We start from the raw sequence: 23,517 nt of genomic DNA on the forward strand, positions 1-23,517 counted from the left end.
TTTACAGGAAGCTGGGATTAATGCTTTTGTGGGCAAAAATAGCCAGCATTAGGCAGACAGAATCTGAGACTCAGAAGTTAGTAGTGTGTTCTTTAATTGCTGCCCCAAATGGATCTATTTTAAGCACTCTTACAGCTCGCGTTATTGGAATATCAGAGGGCCTTTTAATCTTTAATGCATTTATCTTCTTAATTACCCTGGGGAGGTTATCCATGTCTTACAGGTGCCAAGGAAAAACACGGAGAGGCCAAGTGACCCCAGCGGTTTCACAGGGATCCTTTAGCAGAGCAGGGATTTGTGTCGGGTGCAGGAAGCGATGCCTGGGCATTGCCATTCTCCAGCTGATGTGCCTGAGGAAGGACTTTGCACCTGCATTTCTCCCTGGATAAAGTACAAGGGATCACACATGGGAGAAAAAACACTGGTAAGACGGAGCCACCATTCCAACAGAAGGGACCGAGCACACAGAAGTCCCAGATGAGAGTGGCTGACAGGAGCCAGGATAAGCAGCAGCTGCAATTCGTGGTGTGTTTGTTCAAAGCGTGGCTGCTCGCAGCAGTCCTGCCCTTTTAGCTTTGCCCCGTGTGTGTTTATGGATGTTTTGTTGCGCACAGCATTGGCCACGCGAGGTCTGTCTTCCAGACGGCTGCAGACTTAAATGAGCAGTCTCGGCAATAGAGATGATTATTTTTACTGTCTTCCTGGGTGCTTCAAGTAATTTATACGGTTCCATATGCTCCTCACTAGCTTCCTTCCCTCTCCAGATCGGTAATAAAGCTCCAATCGTCAGCCTGTGCATGAATCTCTGGTTTCTGTTCCTCGTAAGGATGTGCGCTGTTTGGAATTACTTCGTTTTAACTGTTTTAAGAGTTTGCTCGTGGTTTTACCTCAGTCCTACAGCAGGCTAATATTCAATCAGGCTTGCCTTGTCAAGGGAAATTTTGCATCCAAATATCTCTCAGCAACAGCGATCCTCTTTCCTGGCTTGTTGTGACATACGCTTTTATAATGACAGAGCAGCTCCCAAAAGAGAATAATTCACATCAGTCAGCCTTTTCTTGTTGTCAAATTTCGTCCTGAAGTGCTTTGAGGATCGTGTCTGCTGCGTTTTTACATCTGGCACAAGACTGCTGTCCCACCGCCAATGCAGCCTGCGTGTTTTAAAGGTGAGGAGCTGGCAGTGCCACGCTCTTCCTATAGGGAGCTCTTCTGACATTGTCCTCAGAGCAGAAATAAAGACCAAGAGAAGGCGGTAGCAATGAGTGGAACAGAAGATATGAGACTTGGTCACTCATACCCAGCTCTGGAAGCAAACAGCTGTCAGAAACAGGTGAAATAAAGCTTGCGGTAAAAGAAAGTGTGCCTGCAATTTATCAAAAGGAAGGGGAAGGCAGCAGGGGCCTTTCTACACAAACTTCTAGCAGGAAACTTCAAGCTGATATTTTAGCCCTGACGTTTTTGCTGGCATATGTTGAGAAACAGCAGCACTGTCACCTCCTCTGATACATCACTTTGAAACAGCAGCCCTGCCATGAGCCTCTAGTTAAAACCATCTGAGGGTAAGATTAGCTAAGCCTACTCATTATCAGTCCTCAAGTACTGCCCCCAGGAGCTGGGGGCAGGTGTAGAGGGCATTATTTTTTTGGCTCTGCCATCCTCCTCGCCCAAAGTGTGGGATCCCACCAGCAGCTGAACGTTTTGACCTTCTCCAGCTGTCTGGCTCCATCCATCCATTAGTGGCAGTCTTACAATTTGGACGTGTCTGCCTTGAAGCATGGCTCGGCACTTACTACTCCAGGTAATTTATCTGAATTTTTAATTTTCTGCCTGAATTAAGGGGTAAGGTCCATTAGCCAGGGCACTGCTCTGTGCTGCAGAGGCTGGAGCAGCCCAGCACCACCTGTGCGTGCACGGTGCTGTCAGCTGCTTTGGCACAGTCTGTCCGTCCTGCTGTCTGTCAGCCCTGCTGTAACAGAAACCCAAGTGTCTCAGCTGTTTTTTTAATCTGCAGTAATCCCGTTCCTTCTCAAGTCTGCACTTTCGGTGTGTCACATTTCAGCGTGCCTTGCCTCGCCCTCTATCCTCCGGCTTTTATATGTCAGAAATCCGAGCTCTGTTCAGGCAGAGGAGATGGCGTTCAGCCCCCTCTCCCACTGGGCTGCAGCAGTCACTTAGCTTGATTGAAGAAAAAAAGGCAGGCTAGCAGCTCTCCCTGGGTCAGAGTTATTAATTTGTGCTTGATGTGCTCGTCTAGGTGGCCTTCGCCTCGTGAAACGAGACTTGTCCTTACATTGGAGAAGTCAGATTTATTTTCTAGTAGCGATACATATATACTACAGTGCAAAAAATCTGTTTTCATGACATTTCAGCCCTCAAAAAAAAATAAAAATGGAGAGAGGGAATGTAAAGCTTCGTTGGCCTTGAATTTCCTCTCCTCTTCTGGGGATTTGCGTCAGAGCCTGATCTTTTGGGTTAAAACGTAGCCTCCGATCGCAGAGTGATAAGAGAAAAATGGAGGAAAAGAGCTCGTTGCGACTAGTACCAGGAAGAGTGATGGTAATTTATCGAGAAGATGGTTTTAAAATATTCCTTTCTAATGAGAAAGTAGATACGTTCTCTCTTCGCTTGGGCAGTGCAAGCCACAGATGACTGATGCTAAACTTGCCTCCCCGCTGGTGTTTGCTCAAATTAAGATGACTTGAGGATCAAAGGAGATCTAAGTTCCTTCCTGGAAGGATGCTCTCTTGATAAACATATAAATCCTGCCCTGCCTGAGAGCGAGTTAGGGACACGTATTGGAAATAAGTAAAGTGCTTGGATTTTGACTGACAATAAAATAATTACCTCAAACTGCAAGCAATTGGTGTTTTGCAAAAATGCTGTGTATCAGCATTAATCACCAAGAGGGGTCGATACGGTGAGAATTACTGGAGGCTTTTGCTTCCTTTTATTTTTTTTTGCCTTGTGTTTGAATAACTCTAATCACAGCCTCATCCAAGCCTGGGATGTAATAAAGGGTTTCAGCAGAGCTGTTCCCAATAACCTATCATTTCTTTTAATATATTGGCAATGCCATCAGTGCCTGAGGATTTATTAATGTGAAGCGAGCCCAGGAGCTCTCCCAATTTTCTCCATTTTGTTCCTTTTCTAGGCTGCTTCCCCCACACCTCCCCTGCTTCCCGCTGACTGCACAGGCCAGTTTTGCAGTTTTGCACGCCTGGGGTCGTGATGTTCTTTCTGTGGTGTGCTCAGGGATGGATCTAACACCCATGGGGGATCTCAGAGGGCTCTGGGTCACCTCCCTCTCCCCACACCACCCGTATGGCCTGGCAGGTGACAGCCTGCCAGGAAAATACCTTCCTCTTGGGTATTTCTTCTATCTGGAAAACGTGGCTAAATGCAGTTTCTTTTTATTTTTTTTGGCTGTAGGGAGTGTTGTGTAGAGGATTGAGTGAAGCATTGGAGTGAAAGGAGAGCCTTGATGAAGAGATGTGCTCTCCCGTAGCTGGAACACATTTCTGGGGATGCTATTTATGAGGGGTGGGTTTCACTTGGTTGTAAATAATATGCTGCTGATTTAGGAGATGTTCTGGGGCTTATTGGGCAGGGATATAGTCCTCCAATAGGTATCTGCTGCCTAGAGCTGGCGTCCCCAGACCTGAATCACCTGCTGCAGGGAACGCACGCTTCAGTGGTGCTAACTGACAGCAGCAATGAGTAGTTATTAAGCACTGAGTAGTCACTAATGTGTGGGCTCTGAAGATGGATATGAGGGTTTAAAAAGCCAGTGGAACTCATAATTCTTCATGTATTCTGAATCTGCTTCAAGGCATCCATTACGGCGCTCGCTCTCGTATCCCATTCTGAAGACAGCAACACCGGGACAGAGAAGAACTGTGTCATGGGCTCAGTATTTCTGTGCCCGACCCTGTGGTTCTGCAGGCAGGTAACAAGGGAGATTTACAAATGAGGCACGAATGCTCCAGAGCCCGGCTGGAACCTGTTTTGCTCCTCATGACCTGATGGTCATTTGCCTTTTCTTTCCCTTCTCTGCTCTGTGGTGCTTAAACCCAAGGGCTGGAGCTTTCCAGGCCCTGGGTAGCGATGCAGAGCTTCTCTCCTGAGTCACCTTGAGCTTGGGATGGGTGGGTGTGAACACTCAAAGTAAATATCCCTGCTGAATCATGGAAGAAAACAGGATTTATTTATGCCTGGGTGAGGAGGAAAGCCTAGAGAACGTTTCCAAAACAGATCCTTGAGAAACTTTTAGGGACAGTCAAGTTCCGGGGGGGGGAAATTTAAGCTGAGAGTTATTTTTATTGTTAGTCCTATCACTGTAACAGTGAGTTGGGATGGTCATCTGGAGACTGGGTTGGAAGGGAGTAGAAATTAAAGCAAATCCTCTGCTCCAGATCCTCTTGAGAGAACCCTGGCCTGGTGGGATGGGGGGGAAAAAGGAGCAGAGGGCAGAATAACAGCCGTCATTCTGACCATAAATAATCTGTGTCGTTCTACCCATCTAGATGGGGATGTAGTAAAGCTGGAAAAGGTACGTGGAAGAAGAACTAAAAGGCAACCAAAAGGATAGCCTGCTCTCCTCTGCTTAATTTCAGAAAGAAGCAGTACCACTTCTTTCTTATGTGACCTTGAGCAAATCCCTTACTTCTCCTTTTCCTGAGTCCTGGCATCCATAAACAGGCTGGTATCAGTGCTTCTCTGTGGTTTGTTCATTCAGGTTCTTTAGAGCAGATACTGTCTCTCTTTATGAGTTTATAGAGCATTTATTACATGAATATAGCATCTCAGGTGGGCTTTCAGCACTTACAATGATAGGAATAATTCACCAGAAATTCCTTTGTTTTCTCTCTGTATTATTTTTGGCTGATAAACAAAAATATTGATAGCTGCTGAGACAAAAGTGTGTACTGAAGCTGGCTGAAGAGGCAACGTGATCAGCAGTAAATGGCCACGGGCTGGAGAGTGAGCCAGGGAGGTGTCCCTGTGAGTTTGCCCTGCTTTTGTGCTGTCTGGTGAGCGTTCAGGGATGGGTTATGTCATGAAGCTGATCCAGTACAGCCGCTCTTATGTGCTTTTCCTTCGGCACAAGCTTTGCCCTGAAGCCCTTAGCCTTGTTCCAAGGACAGAAACCCCAGCAACCAGCTGGTTTTGCTCGCTGCAGGGAGATGTGACTCAGTAACCCAAGGCACCTCCCTAGGCTCTTGTTGTGCAGTGTCTTTCAGGTTCACAGAGCTCCACATAAAGCATTGTTATTCGGAAATCAGAGGCGTGAGCCTGTTGATAATTTAGCTCAGGGGCCAGACGTGCAGCAGAGTACAGACATCAGTGCGAGTTCATGTCGTCCCCTTCCCTTGCTGAGGACTCATTTTTGTATTTGGCTGCTCTGCCTGCAGCGCTTGTGACTGTCGGGCTGAACTAATTCCCCTCGCAGCACAGCCAGGATCATAACTTGAGTCCTCAAAGCAGAAAAGATTGTGCACTAGCACAGAAAGTAGTGGCCTTTCCAGCAAGACACCAGGTAGGCTTTCTCTTCTCTGTTTCACAGTCTCATTCTCTGTCATGGATATTTGGATGGAAATTTTCTTGTATGCATAAAATGCCTGTGGGTTCCCATAGCTGCCTAGGTTGTGGGTCCAAAAGCTTGTCCTGTGACGTGTGGTCTGTCAGCTCTTGGCTTTAGTGGATCTGTTTGTTATCTCTTAGAAAATGGCTTTTTCAATAAATTTCTCAGTAAATGTACAGATTTATAAATCGGGATGTTGTGATGAACTGGTTTGAGTCAACAGTTCAGCTGGTCTGTCGATCAAACCTCTAACTGGGTTTGATCAGTAATTGCCTGAATCTGTCAAGCAATTCACAGCATTACAGGACAAGGCCAGTAATTTATCTTTCATGTGTAGAATTACATTTCAGAAGTGCTCAGTGGTTTTACTCTTTCTGTACCTACAAAGATTTGCAGATTTTAGGTGATCCAGAGAGGTTTTGCTCATGCTGTGGAAAAGGAAATCTTTCCCCAAGAAATTCCCTGTGCATATTGTTTGCTGTTTTAAATGAAGAAAAAAAAAAAAAAAGAAAAAGAAAAAGAAAAAGAAAATGCAGTCCAGAGCTCTCCTGACCAAGAGGCTGTGATACTTACAAAACAAGCAGAAGAAAATTCTGGCTCCTAACCTGTTTTTTTTTGGCTTTGTGTATTTCTGAAATGTGCTGTTGGATAATAATTTCCTTCTGAGGGAAGGCTATTAGCATTGACTTTGAGATTAGAGCTTGCTCACTGACTTACTTGCAGGATTTTGCGAGACTTTTTGGAAGATAAGCGAGCAGCCCCCTGCTTGAAGCCTGATGAAATGCCTGTGTCTTTCTCCAGGCTGATTACTTTTAGCATGTAATGTGGAGATTTATCTGCACACCGGGAGACACAGACTCCTGGCAAAAGTCTTTTAATATTTCATTGTGCCTTCCCCTGCTGCTGCTTCTTGTCTTTTTTGACCTTTGTTTCCTCCTCTCCCCTTGGTGGGTGTTGCTGTGCCCTAACAACCTTCCAGCCCAGAGGTGAGAGTTGCCTGCAGTGAGTTCAGACAAAGATCTCCCTGCTTGCTCAGGGAATGAGTTGAGTTTCTGCGTGTGATGGAGCACATGAGCCGGACACATCCCATCATCTGACAAAGACCTGGTGGTCTCAGGAGGAGTGCGTGCCCTGCAGCTAGGAGGGAAGCCCCCTTTGAGCTCTGCCCCTCTTCATGTCTCACCTGGTGAGCACGAAGCACTGGATCAGCACGGGCTGAATGAGACCTGCCTGCTGCAGGGGGCTACAGAGGAGGAGGGAGCCTTGATCAGACCCTGATATACCTGTCAGGTGAACAGCAAACTTTGTTCCACTTCATGTTGAGCTGCACAGAGTGGCCATCAGCGTTTGGACAACAACCATTTGCTGCTGCTTTGAAAGCAGATTAAGTTGTGAGCTTCATCCAGATAATTTCATGAAGGTTCTCGCATGTCAAATCGCTTCCTTAGTATTTGAACAGATGATGGCAGCAAAATCAGGAGTTATTCAGGAATGTTCATTTTCCAAAATGTCTTCTTAGAGCCTCATCTTGTTGCTGTCCTCATCAGTGAGTGGTCTCTGACCAGCTCCAATCAGGGTAATGCCCTTTCAGTGTAAGTAAATTGTTAGAGATTATCTTAATCTGCTTGGAGAAACACCAGATCCATTCATTTCTGAGCAGAAAGATTGGGGCAGAAAATGCCATAAAGCATCCTCTGACAACTCTGATTTTGTGTTGAGGCATTTTGAAGACCAAGGACACAACCATCAATGTAAACAGCACAGGAGCATCCTATCCTGTTTGCTGTATCCCTGTCCTCCTGGGCAGATTTCTCTTGTGAAAGGCTGGCATGGGTAAGACCAGGGGAGCTGGTGTGCTCTGCAGATAGCATTGCTCTTAAAATTGCATCTCTTTTTGTTATGAAACACATCTTGATGCTCTGAGAGATGTTTTCTGGGGAGCTGGGTGGGTTTGCCACCATTCAGGCTGAGCTCTCCAGAGGGAGCACCAGTGACTGTGTGCCACAGCAGCAAACCCCAAGGAGACTGGAGTCACCCAGACTTTTATCTAACCTCTCAGCTGGGCAGGAACGGTGCTCTGTGCCATTACTGAAATAAGTGGAAAATGCAGATAACAGACAATCTGAGGATGAATTAACCCTTTCACTTGTAGGAGCATGCAGAGCTGGCTGGGAGGTGATGATAAGTTTTCAAGGTTCATCAGGTGACAGCAAACTTCAACAGGATTTTGGGACATTCATTTCTCCGCAGAGCTTCATGCTTAACTGGCTAAAGGTGCAAGGCCAGAAGGATGTGGAGGTAGGGCTGGTGCTTGGTCTGGAGTTTATTGTCTCCAACCAGGGCACCTCTGCGTGCTATAGGTGCAATCTGGGGGGGAACCAGGAGGTGCAGGCCCTGTTCCACTGTCCTGCACAGTGCTGAGGCCTGCCAGAAGGGCCTTCCACCATCAGCCCCCTGGAACCAGGCCTGCATGTTTGGAGGTTGAATTTGGCCTCGTGCTGGTTCAAAACACCAAATAAAAAAAAGCTGCAGCCTCCCAAGGTGTATACCTTGAAGTCGCCAGTGCAGCCAGAAATGAAAATTGCTCCTTTCCCTCAATGCACTCTCTTTCAGAGAATTTTTAGTGTGAACATATTTGAGATCAGACATCTCCCCACCATGAAAAGAGAGCTGCCTTCTCCAGCTTTATCTACCAAATATATTTGGGGCTCCTTCATTTGGATAACCCGTCATCAAGGCTGTCACGTTCTGCCTCCCAGCAGAGTTTTCATCTGTCAGGCTGGCTTTATCGTCAGCCGGCAGAGGCTGAGTGAAACCATTTTGGTGATTGTCATCGTGTGTGTGAGTCATTATTACAGAGAAATACCCACTGACTTTGAGCACTCGTTGCCTCGCGTGGCCCAACTTGCAATAAGAAGCTTTGCTATTAGCTGGATGGGAATTGTCATCTAGGTAATTTTGTTATGACAGTAAAAAAGGGCTTTGGGTGAGACTGGCAGAGCTCAGCACTGGTCTGAACCTCTTGGTGTTGAAATAGAAATTCCTCTTCTCAGCTGGAACAGGATTACGGCTGCGCTCAAGATATTTGCAGATTTTGGCCCTGCTTTCTCCATTGGCCTTGGGTCTTCCTGCCTCCTTTTGGCTGTAGATATCCAAATCCTGTATTTGGATCCATCAGGTCTGCACTCCCAGTCGGTAGATGAAGATGTCACTGCTTGCTTATGTTAGAGAACTGTTGTGAGTGCAATTAATAGAGCTGCAAAGCCGAAAAGTGGTGGAAGAGCTAAATACCATAACGTAATGAGACCTCATTCACAGTAAATGGTATGAAAAATGATTTCTTGCAAAGAACAACGACTTGCTATGGCTTTTTAGTTTAATTGTAGATGGTTGATTCTAATTTGTTGTTTGTCTTTTCCATGTTAGTGAAGTTTTAGACATAATTGCTGTGCTGATGGCAAGTGCGTTATCATTTTCTAAACGAGGTTTCCAGGCTTGTTCTGGTCAGTGCTATAGCAGATGTTGCCACAGTCAGGAAGATGATCCCCAAGCCCCATTCACAGGCATATTGCAAACAGTTTAGAAACATAGGATCAGAAAATCGTCTAGGCTGGGAAAGACCTTCAAGATCACCAAGTATGACCATCAGCATGACCTACCGAGTCCCATCACTGAGCCCTGTCCCTCAGTGCCACCACCTCACATCTCTTAAATGCCTTCAGGGATGGGGACTCCTCCACTTCCCTGGACAGCCTGTCCCAGTGCTTGACCACCCTCTCCATGAAGAAATTATTTCTAATACCCAATCTAAACTTCCCCTGGCACAACTTGAGACTGTTTCCTCATTTTGCTTGATCAAGGCTAGGTTTGACTCCCACTGGTGGGGATGGGAAAGTTTCATCATTTCTGGGCTGCTCTCTGTGGGGTGGCAAAAGGCAATTTTGCCACACCACTGAGAAGCTTTGGTGTGATGAGAGGGAGGGGTCCCAGCTCACTGACCTGAGATGCTGGTGACCACCTCACTTCTCTGTGTTGGGCAGCCATCCCATACCATTCTCCTCTGCTGGCAAGCTCCATCTCAGAGCTACTTTGAGGTGTGGTCAACGCAATGACGAGAGCCTTGTTGCTCTGGGAATGAGAAGTCTTTCATTTTCTGGTCTTGAGTGTCCATGGTCCCTCTGTCCCTGGAGCAACAATTTAGCTTTACCTTTCTCCATACCTCTTCTTCCTGTCCCGGTGCTTGCAGGATGTACTTACAGAAGTCAGTGCTGTTCTGTGCTGTTCCCTTTTTTTTTTTTTTTTAATGGCTGAATAAGCAAATCTGCTTGTTTTTTTTACTTGTAAGAGAGTTTCTGCTTCTGCGTCCTAGCACTGAGACTGTCTGAGCCTGTTACAGACATCTGTACATGGCTTTTCATTGCCCATTAGGGAACGTGGATGCAACTCTCAGAAATACCATGGGAAACCCGCAACAAGGAGATGCTTTACAAATATCATCACGGTTTGGCATATCGCATGGACCAGAGGCATGTGCTCACTTTCAGGACAGATATTCCAGTGCAGAGTGTGAGGGTATGATCTTCAATGTCAGGATATATCATGAATTAGGGATTTATTTCCCTCCAACCTCCCAAAATGGGGCAAACCTTCACTCCTTTCCATACTCTCGGCTCCTGCTTTTTGGAGAGCAAGCTGAGGGCCCAGGAGATGGCACACAATGTGTCTGAAGCAGGATAAACCTGCTTTCAGTTATCCCAACCCAGGCTTGTTTCACAGGTAGCCTGTGAAACACAGCAGGCCTGACAAGGTGTGAGGGCTGCCAGAGCATTAACTGCAGGCAGGCATCAGCGCCGTGCCTGCAGCAAGCAGCAGTGCCTGCCTGTGACAGCTCCAGCTGCCCTCGTTCGGGGATGCTGAGCATTGTGGTGCAGGGAGGGGGGCATGGATGTGTGGGTTTCTGCTTGCATGTCCCTGCTGAAAGCCTCAAGCAGGTCCTGCAGGTGGTGCTTGGATCCATTTTGGCTTTTCCAATCAAACACTGGATGTCCTGGAGCTGCTTGTTTTGAGACAGCAAAACTGAAAGCATTGCTCGTCTCACCATGGGGAGAGAAACCCTGCCCCTTGGTAGTAATGCCATCAGTAAGGCTCTAGGACACAAAATCACAAAATGGGATAGCGGACATGTGTCCTGCCCTTATCCCAGCCATTTCCTCCTGTTTCAAACACCACGGTGTTTTCTGCTCAGCTTACACCTGGTGTATTTACACCTCATTTGTGGTGTTGCAGCAATTGCAGTTGGCTCAGAAGTGGGCTTAGAAATTGTGACCATACCTAGGGCTTGTTCCTTTTCCAGCTTTCCTGGGATGATGTCTGATCTTCCCTTTCATGCACCTAATTTCAGAATGGTCACATCCCTCAGCACCTCTGTGGACTTTACCACTGAGGAGACCTGTCCCATGGCCAGCCCAGCTTGGAGAAGAACAGGGCAAGGCCTTCTCCTCTTGTGCTCCTTGGCAGCCTGGTAGGACCTCTCCGCAGGAGTGTTTGGTGACAGTCAGAGTCACCATGTCCCCACAGCCCTGTGAGTTGTCTCCCTTTACTGCTGTGTCCTCTCGGGACAGTTTTGAGTTTGCATTCACCAGCAAAGCACACCACGAGCAGGAGCCCTGGCCGAGGGGTGCTGCCTGCTTTTCCCTTGTGCCCTCAGCTCATGCTGGCCCGAGCAGCAGCAGGGAGGTGCAACAGCTCCGTGCTGCAGGGTGGTGTTTGAGACATGGCAGTGCCTAGGTTTGCTTGTTCTGCGCTATAATTTACTTTGAAAAATTGCTTGAAAACGTAATACTGACATGTGGCGTTGCTAGATATTTCATCTCGGTGGCGATTAGCAACAGCAAAGCTGAAGGCTTTGGCACCATCTCTGCATATCAGAAGGCTGCTGAGCAAGGCGTTCCTTTTTGTTAGGGCTTGAGATGCTCCTTTGTGTTGTTTATGATTTGGATCAGAAGTTTTAAAGTTTTTGTACAATTGTAGCACTACATTATTTTTTTTTCTCTCTTCTGCACCTTGTGATTCTCCTGTCGCATTCAAAGAGAAATCGTTTGGAGAGATTGATTGCTGAGTCTCTGCAGGTATGAGGTGCCCATCAAGACTCCAAGCAAAAAATAATTTAAAAAGTCAGCCTTTATTTGACTTGATTATTTAATTGTCCCTTTTTAAATGACTTGTGAATTTTACCGTAAGTGGAGATGGATATTGACCATTTGGGACTGAATATATAAGGTATATATAAGACCATATACATATGGTCTTCAGACAGGGTCATGTTGACCTTAGTGGACAGCAGGTAAGGCCCTATGTGCATTAAATGAAGCAGTGTCTTTTCATGGACCCTTCATTTCACCAGGTAGGAAGTTTGTGCACAGATTGATGAGTAGCAGTTGCGTGTCACCTCCTCTCTGCAGCTGGGCTTCTCCTGGTGCCACGCACAATTCTTAGGTTACTGCAGGTATCACTGGACACCACAGGCAAACACCTGGACAGGGCACATCCCCTGATAGAAATGATGCAGCTCTGCTGAAGTTAGTGGAGTTTCACCACATAGGAGAAGGCTGAGTGTGGTCTGTTATCCCCCTCCTGGAGCAGGAGTGAGGACAGGTTCCATTTCTGTATTAAGCACTGTCACAGATAACATGAGCAGAGCCACTTTCTGAGCAGCAGAGCTCTTCTCTCTTCGGTCCTATATTTATAAGAAAATTTGCTTCTCCCTGCAAGCATTTGTTAAAAACTTCCCTGCACATTCTGTGTTCAAGAGTAAGCACTACCGTGTTCTGTCTGAGTGCATGCTAATGAGAGCAGGGAAAGGTCAATACATTTGTTTTTCCTTAGCACCTGAGATACTTTGATACTCAAACTAATGGCCTCCTAAAGAGCATTTGTTTCTGAATAACACTGTCTTACTGTGATTTATGTGGTAGATTTATTTGTGTTGTATTAGCTTCCAAACCCTAAAACATCCCACACCAAGACGGCGATATTACAGTAAAGGCCATTAAAATATGTAAGAAGAGAAGTCTGACACAAGCAAGAGAAACAGAAAAGACAAACTCAACATTATCTGGTATGCCCGTAATATTCCCATGGTAAGGATGGGAAATGGAGTAGCAGAGATTAATTTACTTGCCTGCGGTTATACAAGAAGTCAATTGCGAGGCTATCGAACCGGTGTCCAAGCCAGGAACCTTAAGCCTCTTTTTGGCTATTTGCAGCCCAGGAGCATTGCATCGCGGTGAGAATCAGTTTGGTTCTCGATGCACAAAGAATTTTCAATCAGATTTTTTTGTTGTTGCTAGCAAATGTTGGCAAATACATCTTCCTCTTGTGACTGGCACTGGGCACTGCTCGGTCTGCTGATGTTCCGTAGTATTTGCATGAACATGAGTCTCTGAGATAATCAGATTTTATTTCGAGCATCTAATCGATGCTCAGGGCTTTGTGGTTTAATTACTAGAATAATTGTTTGCTGAAAACAGGGTTCGATATCTATTTTTTCCTTTGAAAGTCAACTCCATCATTTTTATTTCCAGCCATTTAGTACTTTATTGATCTTTATGTCATTTCATGACAAGCGCTGCATCTTTCCAGCCAAAATAAGAAAAATACATCCTCTGTCTTAAATACAAAAATGGAAAGTACCCCATTTCAGTATTGCTTGCTGCGGGCAGATCACTCATACAGCGTCCCCAGGAAAAATGATTTTGAAAAGTACATTGGCTCTAAAAGGAAGGAAAAAAAAAAAAACAAGCCAAGATTTTTTTTCAGGACCTGGTGAGTATGAGACTTAAACTGAGGTACAGAGAAATTTTGTTGTTTAACTGCTCATCCTTTAAGATAGATAAGGTCGTGTGAGGAAGACATGGGAGTTTATGTGGCTTGCATTTCTAGAAGGTTGAAGTGAATGGGTGGAATGAGGAGCAACATGGCCAAACGACCTCTCCTCTCCGTAGACATGAGGAACACGTGGCCTCAGCTGGAGGTTTTGAAGGTACTCAGCCCAATAACAGTGCCTGTTCTGCTGCCGTCCTGCAGTAGCAGAGGGATGCTGTGAGAGCAGAGGGAAGATGCGTGGGGCTCTCTCCAGCTGCAGCATCTCTGGCTTTTTCGCTCCCCCCATCACAGCCACCTGACATTCAGTTTTACTTTGCAAAAACAGACTGTTGCATGGGAACTGTGAAAGTTACCTTGGTCAATTCAAAGTTTGCCTGGCAGCAGTTTATTTTTTTTTTTTCCAGAAAAAAATAAATGATAACTGTTGATTTGACTCTTTGATTGTCTGCCTTTCAAGTCTTTTTAAATCGGGCATGGAGAGAAATGCATTCATCAAATTTCCCATCAAGTAGAAATAGTTTTTCTTCTGGAATTAAAAATATGCTGCCTCCCAGCAAAATGCCATTTTCTGTATTATTTATTTGTGCAAGTAAGTAAATTGGTCTTTGTGTTTCCTAAGGAAAAGGAGCTGGTGCAGTCTTGTGCCATTAAGTTGTCAGAGCTGAGCAGACGAAGCACGGAGCATTTTTGCAAAATTGTTCTCTGTAGCCTCATTTAGCAGAAAGTTTTACCTGAAAGAGATGAAGTCTGTAAGGTAATAGGACAGATTGCCTGGTGTCTCCAGAGTGATTTAAAGCAATCAATCTTTTCTTTATTTTTATACTTCCTGCACAGGAACGAGGTGCAGAGCTTGGGGTTTGTGTGTGCCTCTGGGTATGTCAGGGAGGGAGGAGGAGAGCTCCCTACAGCAAGCTGCTGGCTCTGGCGCATGCCACGGAGGTGTTGCAGGTTCTTTAGAGGACTGTAACATCCCATTTCTCACCGCAGATGAGCCAGCTATTTTGCCAGGGTGGTCTCTGTAGCAAAGTCTTAAGGTTAAGGACAAGGTTTGCTCCTTCTCCCCACCACCCGTTCTTAGCCCTGGCTGGGAGCAACACCAAACCCCAGCCATCTGGTGACAAGGAAGAGCAGGGTGATGAGCAGATCTGGAACAGGTGAATACATTTGTTTTAGAGAAAAAAGTGCTGGTAGAGTTGTGCTGAGCTGCTTTGGCTGCAGGGCGCAGTGAATTCCTCCCCTGCAGTGACACACACCGGTACGTATTTAAAATGCCCACGTCCTTGCAAATACACCAAGCTGGTCGTTTTGTTCTCTACAGCAACTGCTGCAGCGGGGGTCTTGTTCTGAGATGTCTTACCTGGGTTGTGAGCTGATAAAAAAGAGCTGGGTGAGGGAGGAGGCCCGCGCTCTGTCTTCAGACAGAGGTGAAAGCAATTACCGGGAGCTGTTGGAGCAAAATTGTTTCATGCCCTGACAGAATACAAGTGGCTGATATTTTCTGATGTCTCAGAATTAAACTTTGTGCAGGTCTCCCAGCCTGTTACATCTGAGGAGGTACAGATGTAATTGTCAGGTCCGAATTTTGTCCTAAGGTCAGCATTTTGTTGTAAGCCATGCAGGCGTTCCTCAGGCCTTTTCGCTGCCCTTTGGGGCACATGTAGGAACTCGAGTGCCACATTTTCAGGACTGGTCTCTGTGGTCATGATGGAAAATCGTTGAAAGAGAAGGTGCTGGATGTGCAGATCAGAATCACCACGCAGTTCTGGGATGAAAATGTAAACTCTGGATCTGAAAATGCAGTGGGGTGTGCCGGGCAGAGGGATAATGTGCTGCTTTGTCGTGGAAAAACAGAGTCGCTTTAGATGATTAAAAAAAGGAGTATGAATAAAACAAGCTGATAAAATGGAAGCTAAAGTGACAAGATAAAATAGCGGGGCCTCCAAGAGAGGAAGGGAGAGCTGGAACTGGTGGTGTGAGGGCACAAATTATTGATCGCAGTCATCACCAGAAGGTGCAGTTTTTGCATTTTCTTATCTGGAGAGGGGAGGGAATGAATGAATGAACAGCATCATTAAGCAGCCTTATCATTGCGTTGGAGTGGATAATTAGGCAGCGAGGATTACTACAAGTTGACAAAGCATGCAGCCCGGAGGCCTTGTGCTCCTGATTTCTGCGGGCAGCGGTGAGGGAAGCAGAAAAAGGCTCTGGTGAGGTCTGGCAGTGCGTTACAGCGGGTGGAAACCCAGAGACTGGCCCTGGCACCCTGCAGCCTTCGGGTCTGAGGTTCAGAAGGCCTGACCAACAGAGAAGAACATATTTGAAGATGAGCAGTCCTCCGAATAGCAGAAAGAAGTGAGTTTGTGAGCAAAGGCCACCCATAAGATTGAGGACAGGAGAGCCCAGCTATTAGCTGTACCAAAGGACCCACTTTTTTCCATGGTGGGGATGTGTGGTAGCCACAGGAGTCACTGCAGAGGACACATTTTGTGTGTTTTTCCCAGATCTCCCATCTCCTTTGGACATCCTCTCTCCTTTTGGGTTGGAACAAGTTATGTGGAACAAGGCCCCTTCTTGCAGGGCTCTGCTCTGCAGGGCTGTCAGGTGAAGGTGCCGAGAGATCCCAGGGCACAGCACCACCAGGTCGGGCTCTTCCCTGGGAGGAAAGTGTCAGGCTGTGGTTGAGACTTGCAGTGAATATGTTCTGTCATACTAAACCAATTTTATTTTTCTTCAGTCAGAAGTGAAAAATACTGGATTTTTCCTTGAAGTAAATCATGCAAATTCTTCACTGCTGGAGGACCTTTGCAGCTGAACTTGCAAGCAGCTTCCAGACCTCTCCCTTTCTGATGCTTTGTTGTAAATTATATCTGATCACTCTTTTTATATATTTACATATTATATTTATATTTCTTTATATGAGTGGTTTGGTTAAGCACACTAGATCTAGTCTTACAGGGGATGCAAAACTGTAGGACGCAGGGGGAAGCTGAGGGATGGAAATACACACTCAGAAATATCCTGGAGGCGAATAATCTGTAGTCTTAAACTGCTTGTTTTTTCCTCTGAAACCACAGCTTAAATCAGTGGGAGGAAGCCCCGGAGGTGCAGGTGAGGCACAAGGAGCTGCAGCTCCCTCCAGGGAGCCAAGACATGGGATGAGGTGGGAAGAGGTGCTAGTAGCTGATGGGTGAGGTGTGGTGCATTTACCTGAGATGTCCTGCTGCAAGCCACTTGCTGAAGGATGGCTAGAAGATGTGTACTAGAGCAGAGAAACTCACCCCGGGCCACCTGGACCTTTGGGTTTCTGATGCAGAAGCCAGAGCCATCTCCTGCAAGGGCTGGTTTGGATTTGTAGCATCTTAAAGTCCAGGGGTGAAAGGAGTTGTTGGACCTCATTTAGTGAGCATAACTTCCCTGCTGTTGGCACCGTGGCTTCTTAATAGCTGTCTGCAGGCTTTTGAGGGGTAAAAATTAATAAAAATAGCCCCGTGCAACTGTTTGAACTCATCCTGGGCTGCTCTGATGCCAGTTCCAGACGTGCTCTGTGTTTGGCACAGGCATTTCACCCCCTGTGCAGCTCACTGCTCAGACTGAGATTACCTTTGTCGGTGATCTGAAGCTGTACGTTATTTAAAATTCATTCGCAGAGATGCAGACATTATATAAATCACTGAGAAAAGGTCAGATTATGCACGTCGTTTTCAGAAGGGCTCCACACTGGTCTAATTCAACTCCCTGTGAAACCCAGGGCTCAAAATTCAGCTGAGGCAGAGTTTGTACTGATCATGATCCTTAAAATGCCACGGGATAGGGCTGGCACTGCAGGCCCATGTTAGTAATTTCACACCCTGAGGCTGTTGCCATTTGTTCAGGACATTCAGTGTCTGGAGAAGCAAAAAAAGGGGGGAGGGTGATGAAAAACACAAGGAATGGAGTATTGTTACTGATTATTTGCCTGGCCTCATTGGCAAGTCTCTTGGTGTTCTTGGAGAGTGTTTTGTTTCTCTGAGATGATGCCATCCGCAGTGTTCCTCTTCCAAGGCTAAGTTCAGAATATTAATTATGTATAATTATCCCTAATGAGAGGCTGCAGTCCAGATTTAACTGATGGTAGCCATTTAGCATAGATATCAAGCCTAACTTGAAAAAGCGCCTTTTTTCCTCCCCACACTTAGCGTCCTCATGTATGGGAATAATTGGAACAAGAAGTGCTCGGTTTTAATAGCACCGTGCTTTGTCATTTCCTCAAAGGTGTTAAAACAATTCTGTGCTTTGGTAGCGCTGCAAGTGTTTGTAATGTTCTCAATGTAATGCTCACTGACTTGTCACAAGATCCAGCCAGCCAGCCCGGTGCTTTAGGCTGATTCCCGAAGGCATCTGACACGTGCTCTACCCTGCTGAAAAGGAGGTTGGTTTTAATATTAAGCAATTGTATAAATAGCAAGTTTGGGTTCGTACCGTAGCATCCGTCAGTCCCAACAGATGTGCTGCTGTTGTTCTGTGGAGCAGAGGGGAATGAAGCCAGAGCTTGCATTTGGTGAAAGCAAGGAGTAGAGTGTCATTAGATCATCCCCTGGTGGAAATAGCAGCCCTACACGTGAACTGTCAGAAATACTCGGAGCTAATTGCTGCTTTAGAGGCTCTGTTGTTGTTCAGCTACGAGAAAGCAGGAGGGCTGCTGATGAGATCACCGATCTGACACAGTTACGGTGAAAGGCACAAAAACATGCTTTGTGCTTAGCTTGAGCTGGGGCCGGGTGGGCATCGTGGCAGCTTTAGGTGGCTCTGTGCACACACCAAGGGTACACGTGTAGCTGTCCATACGTGTGCATGGAGGACATCAGCCAGGAGCTTCCGAACATGCGGTGCAGTTTTGAAGCTGTGGTTGTTGCTGTGTGCCCCTGAGCCACTGTCGCTGCTCCCAGGAGCCTGGAATACAGCACAACAGCATCGTTAAAAAATGAGAGTCATCAGAAGGCTCTTTGGTAAGAGTTTTGGGATGGTTTCCTTTGGTTTGGGGTATTTGTGGCACCATGGGTTAGTCCATGCAAGTCAGGACAACTGGTAGGAAGAGTTGGTCAGATAAGTCCACTTGTCCTCTTCTAGTGCTGTGGGTGTCCAAGTATGTCTCCTTGGTAGTTTTTTTTTCTCCTTAGTTACCTTCAGAGCTAGGTGACTTTGTGTGTATGCTCCTCTGCCTGTTTCACGCTTTTTTTTTCACCTCTAGATAATTTAGGATCCTCTGGTTGGAAAGTGTCAAGCTACTGACAGTTAAAAAAGGGAGCGTTCAAATTCCTTCAAACTTGTTCAAATTCATAGTTTGGTTCAGTGGTGCTGATGTCTGGGCCGAGTCTTATTACTTCCTTACGGCTGTGCTGCTCAATATTGTGTCAGAGACATAAAAAGGTAATTTGCTGACGGCCTTGGAGCTGCACCCTCACAGCCGTGCTGTCACGGCAGAAGGATGGCTACCCTGAGTGGCACACCAACAGGCAGGCTCCAACGCTGCTAACAAAAGCTCTGAAGAGAGTTTCTGTAAGAAAGCAAGCTTGGAAATGGGTCTCCCACCATAAACAGCGTGTGACGTTTGGGATCTGATGTACCTTGGGAGAAATAACCCTCAGAAAGACATTGGTGCAGCCGAGATCCCCCTTGTGCCTGTAGCAATGTCCTCCTGGAGCACCGAGGATCCTTCCTTAGGGCTTAAAGCACAGTTGCTGAGTCCTGATACCTTCAGCTCTTTGCTTGAAACAAAAGCTGGTATCTTAAATGCTGAGCATTTGGTCCTCCGTGCTGTGCAGGCAAATGCAGAGCTGCTGCTGGAATCACTGCCAAGCGCCTGCAGTTCTCTGAGATCAGCTTAATATTTCATCCCCAAGTAGATGCCATTAAAGGCGTTTAATTCTCGGGTACCATATTTCATGGGTCTCAAACTGACTGTTAGAGCTGAAAGTCTCCGTGATGGCAGCACATTTTTCCTTGATTTAGTAGCGTAGCACCTCCAGTGCTCTCCCAGTCCTCAGGTGGTACCTGGTGACTTCCCCAAGCAGGCAGTCGCTGCTTCCAGAAGAGGAAGGGAATAAAAAACAGGGAATAATACTTATTTTAGGCATTTCTACAGGCTTATGCCTAACAGAGAGAGCAATATCTACGTAGAACTGGCCAGTGAAGGATCTGGCCATGCCATAAAGTGATCTTCTTATTAACCATCCCAGTGTGTGTATGGGAAGTACTGGTTGGAAACCCCCAACCTGAAATCCCATTTCCTGGATCCCGATTCCTCTTTTAATCACTCCGAAGATGTGAACTGCACAGGCAAAAGCAAGCTTCTTGCCTGCCAACTCACATAAAGAGTTTCTCTTGTTGATTTGCTGCATTTGCTCTTTTTCATGAACAAAAGAGGAAATCTAATGAAAAATGTTATCAGCTTGTCAAGTTAATTAGTGTCTATTTCAATGCTTTTATTATCATTTGTTACTAATTAATATAAGTAACATGATTACAGCTTTTTTGTCTTATTTTTCAGTGAGAAGCTGGATGGAGAAGCTGAAAGATAAGGTAAGAGGCTCAGTGTTTCTCTCAATGACTTTAAAAGCAAAGCCATTTTCACTTGCAGGAATGAATAAGCTCTTGCCAGCACAGTTCATTATCTCTACAAAGATGATTGAGAAGGGGCTTAACATTTTCTCTGGGAGACAATGAACCAGATGCTGCTGCTGCGTGTACTGGTGTAAATCCACAGCACATCCCTGATGAGTAGCAGCTAGGAGCAGGACAGGGGACAGGGGTGTTCGAGGGACCTCTCTGCACCAGAAAATCACCTTCTCTTTGCACTACCCAAGTTACATTTTTTATTGCCCTCTAATTTGCCTCCACCCCTTTTCTTTAAGCCCAAGTCTTGGCTGTGCATTGCCACTGGGTCTCCTGCCCCCATGCAGGAGGAGCTGCAAACTCCTGGAAGGACAAAGAGTGAACACAGGAAGACTGAAAAGATACCAGCTCCTGATCTTTTCTCCCTGACATTACAGAGCGGTGGTACGTGGAATCAGGACTTGTACCAGGCACAGTCTCTGATAGATTTTCAGGCTCTGCTACCCTAGGGCAAATATTAACATTTGGAAATGGTTGTGAAACCTTCCAAATGCTATGTTGACGATGGCAAAGCAGTGAAGCTAGAAATGAGGTGACAGGAGTGTTTCTAGACAAGAACATTTTGTAATTCAGCGGGGCTTAGAAACTCTTGAATAGGACCAGAGTTAATATAGAAAAAAAAAAAACAACAAACTCAAGGAATGATGACTCGATAGGAAACTTCAGCCCCTGAAAACACACGGCTAAGTTTGAGCAGATTGTCACCCAGCAAGCAAAGACCTCCAGTGTCACCCCCACCAAATTTCAGCAGCACCAAGTCTGAAAAGAGAGCAGGGCTCTGGGCATCTGTTTCCAGGACTGGGGAGTGGAAGGGTTGAGGAGGGTTTCTGCCCAGCTCTTGTTGAGTTGGTTTTCTGCCTGCAATAGGAAGGAGGCATGTCTAGCACCATCTTTGCTCAAAGCAGAGCATCTTGGCCTGGGATTCAGCCAGAGCGAACGTTGAAAGGACAGAGAATGGTTTTCCTGGTGAAGGTAACAAGCAGACACCATGACGGGGTGCATGCAGCCTGCATGCGTGTCACCCGCTCACTTCGGGCCTACATGGCCGGCACCACACAGGCTTGGGGGCATCAGGCATCTTCTCACTGAAGCCAGAGCTTTCACTTCGTCCCTTTTGGCATCTTTTTGGTCACCTCTTTCCTTCCCCATGAGCTGGGTGCGTGTTCCAGTCACCATAAGAGTTGTTCTGTAGGGTCTGAACCTCTTGCAGCGTTGGTATAACCAGGGATCTGCTACTGTCCTCTGACCAGAGAGACATCTCCCTCCTGTAGGGTATGGCAGACACCTGGAGGCAGATCTTTCACCTTGCTCATTTTCCTTAATCATGTTTTTCTCTTACAAAAGCCCAACAAAACCCACTCACATCACTCACAGATTAGCCTGCTCACCCCGATTCCTCATCTTCCTTGTTGAGAGGGGACGGTGTGGTCAGTGTGGGACCAGGAGCACGGGGCAGTGAGCTGATAAATATGTCCTGTCCCCTGAAAACGCTGTGCAAATGTTGTCTTGGGAATAGAAAATAAAGGACATGAGGTTCCTCTGAAGTCCTCTATTGCTGTTATCTCAATGTCCAGCAAAGCCAGGAAGGTTATGGTGATGGATTGGGGATCCTAAAAGCATCCCTAGGGTCTGTAAAGAAATGTTCTCTTCTCCATGGGCAAGGGGTAAAAAATTGGCTTTGGAGCTGCCTGTGAAATGGGATTTTGTATCAAGCAAGTGCAAAAGCCCTCACAGCTTGGGCTACGTGATGCAGAAGGGCTGGGAGGACGGGCCCTGCACCTGGCTCACATCGCAGGCATTTGGGGTATAAACCAATGGCCCAGCTGTGGGGGAAATGCTGCAAAAGGGGCATCTGCTGGCCAGGCTTGGGAAGGGCTCACGGGCAGACAGGAGAATTCACCGTGTTAAAAGCAGCAATTTCTGGTATGGAAACTCAACTGGGCAGCAGCTAAAAAGGCGCTGCCAGCCTCCCCTCACCGCCTGTGCCAGCAGCAAGGTTCCAGAAATAGCACAACCCACGCTGCGCTAATTAGGTCACCCAATTAAGGCACCTTAATTGCCTCACAGAGATGCAACCTTTTAGCTGTGTTCTCCCTAACCTCCTTTTTGGGGACTGGGGTGCCACACACAGCTCCCCCCAGCATCACGGGGAAGCTGCGGGATGCAGCCGAAGGCCTGAGCCCTCCAGCTTTGCAGTGCAGGCACAAAGATGTTACTATTTAAAGAGCCGAGCTCTGGAGGGGTTTGTGAAGGCAAAACAGCCCTTGTTTTCATCTGTGTCTGTCCCAGGTGAGAGCAGGTATTTTCATTCTCCAGATAAGCCTGTGAAGCCAGGGCAGCACGCACTGCCTGCCTTTGTTTTTCCCACTCAGCGGATTATGGAAGAAAAGCAATTACAGCGTCAGCATGTGTTGTTAGGTCGTCTTGCAGTTTGAGAATGCAGATGAACACGGTTGCGAGCACTGGACTGAGTCTTGCTAAGAGGTGCCTGGTAATCCTCTGGATCGCGCATCTGTCCCTCGGCAGGTGTAAAATCTGATTTGGGGTGTGTAGGAGGAGAAGGGTAAAGCCTCCGAGAACGCCGCTGCTGCAGCGTGAATGAAGGCAGCACTGAGCAATTTGGCACTTTAGAGCTTGGCTTAATTTTCACTTAAACAGTAAAGTAATGATCACGTGGGGATATTTTTGGAAGGATTTTAAATGTTTACAAATTATTTGTGCTATGTATATATTTATTGACATTTTAAACTCTTGGCAATGCAAACGTATGGATCATAACTACTGCATTAAGGCTGATTTGCATCTGCTCTGCGACAAGACCAGCTGCAGGCATGAGTACCCCCCTACATTGTTGTCCTGCTCAAAGTGACCCCTTCCCATGCAAAACAAAGGTGTTTGGTTCACAGATTTTGAGTATGAAGCCAAGGGGGCTCTGGCAGGTCCTGGAGCACTCATTCTCCCATGAAAGGTATCTCTGGGGAGCATGGAAGCTCCATAAATCTCAGGGTATATTTAGCAGTTTGGTTGTGGTTAGACAAGTTCTAGCAATAAGAGCTGGCCAGGAAGACACTGCTAAGTGTATCAGCAGACACGTCACCCCGGCGCTCGCAGCTCCATGCCAAAGGGGGCAAATGCTGAGCTCTCAGCTGTTGGAAAGAAGTATTTGCTAGAAAAAGCTGAGCGTGAGTGAGCAGTTGTGGTAGCCATCCAGGTCCTGCAGTGGGGCTGGTTTGAGGCTTTTTTTGGAATCCTGGGAGTAGATCCCATCCTATGCGGGTGGGAGAAGGACACAAATACAGTAAAGTCTGATGAAAATGTAGGGTTGTGTTGCAGTCATAGAACCATGAAGGTTGGAAAAGACCTCCAAGATCAGCAGGTCCAACCATATTTTCCACCTGGAT

General features: G+C 46.6%; 1 protein-coding gene across 1 annotated transcript in view; it reads left to right on the forward strand.

Annotated features, from left to right (window-relative positions):
- The window catches only part of ARMH4 (armadillo like helical domain containing 4), a gene marked incomplete at its 3' end in the record, with an annotated part of 47,554 nt that overhangs the window by 23,556 nt on the left and 481 nt on the right, over positions 1-23,517 (forward strand). Inside the window, exons 5-6 of the mRNA XM_084287230.1 lie at positions 19,992-20,023; positions 20,984-21,088. Of these exons, the coding sequence (XP_084143356.1) occupies positions 19,992-20,023; positions 20,984-21,088 (137 nt within the window). The remainder of the gene's footprint in view (positions 1-19,991; positions 20,024-20,983; positions 21,089-23,517) is intronic.

Source organism: Netta rufina (assembly GCF_964035555.1).
Source record: "Netta rufina genome assembly, chromosome: 5".
In the NCBI taxonomy this organism is placed as follows: Eukaryota; Metazoa; Chordata; class Aves; order Anseriformes; family Anatidae; genus Netta; species Netta rufina.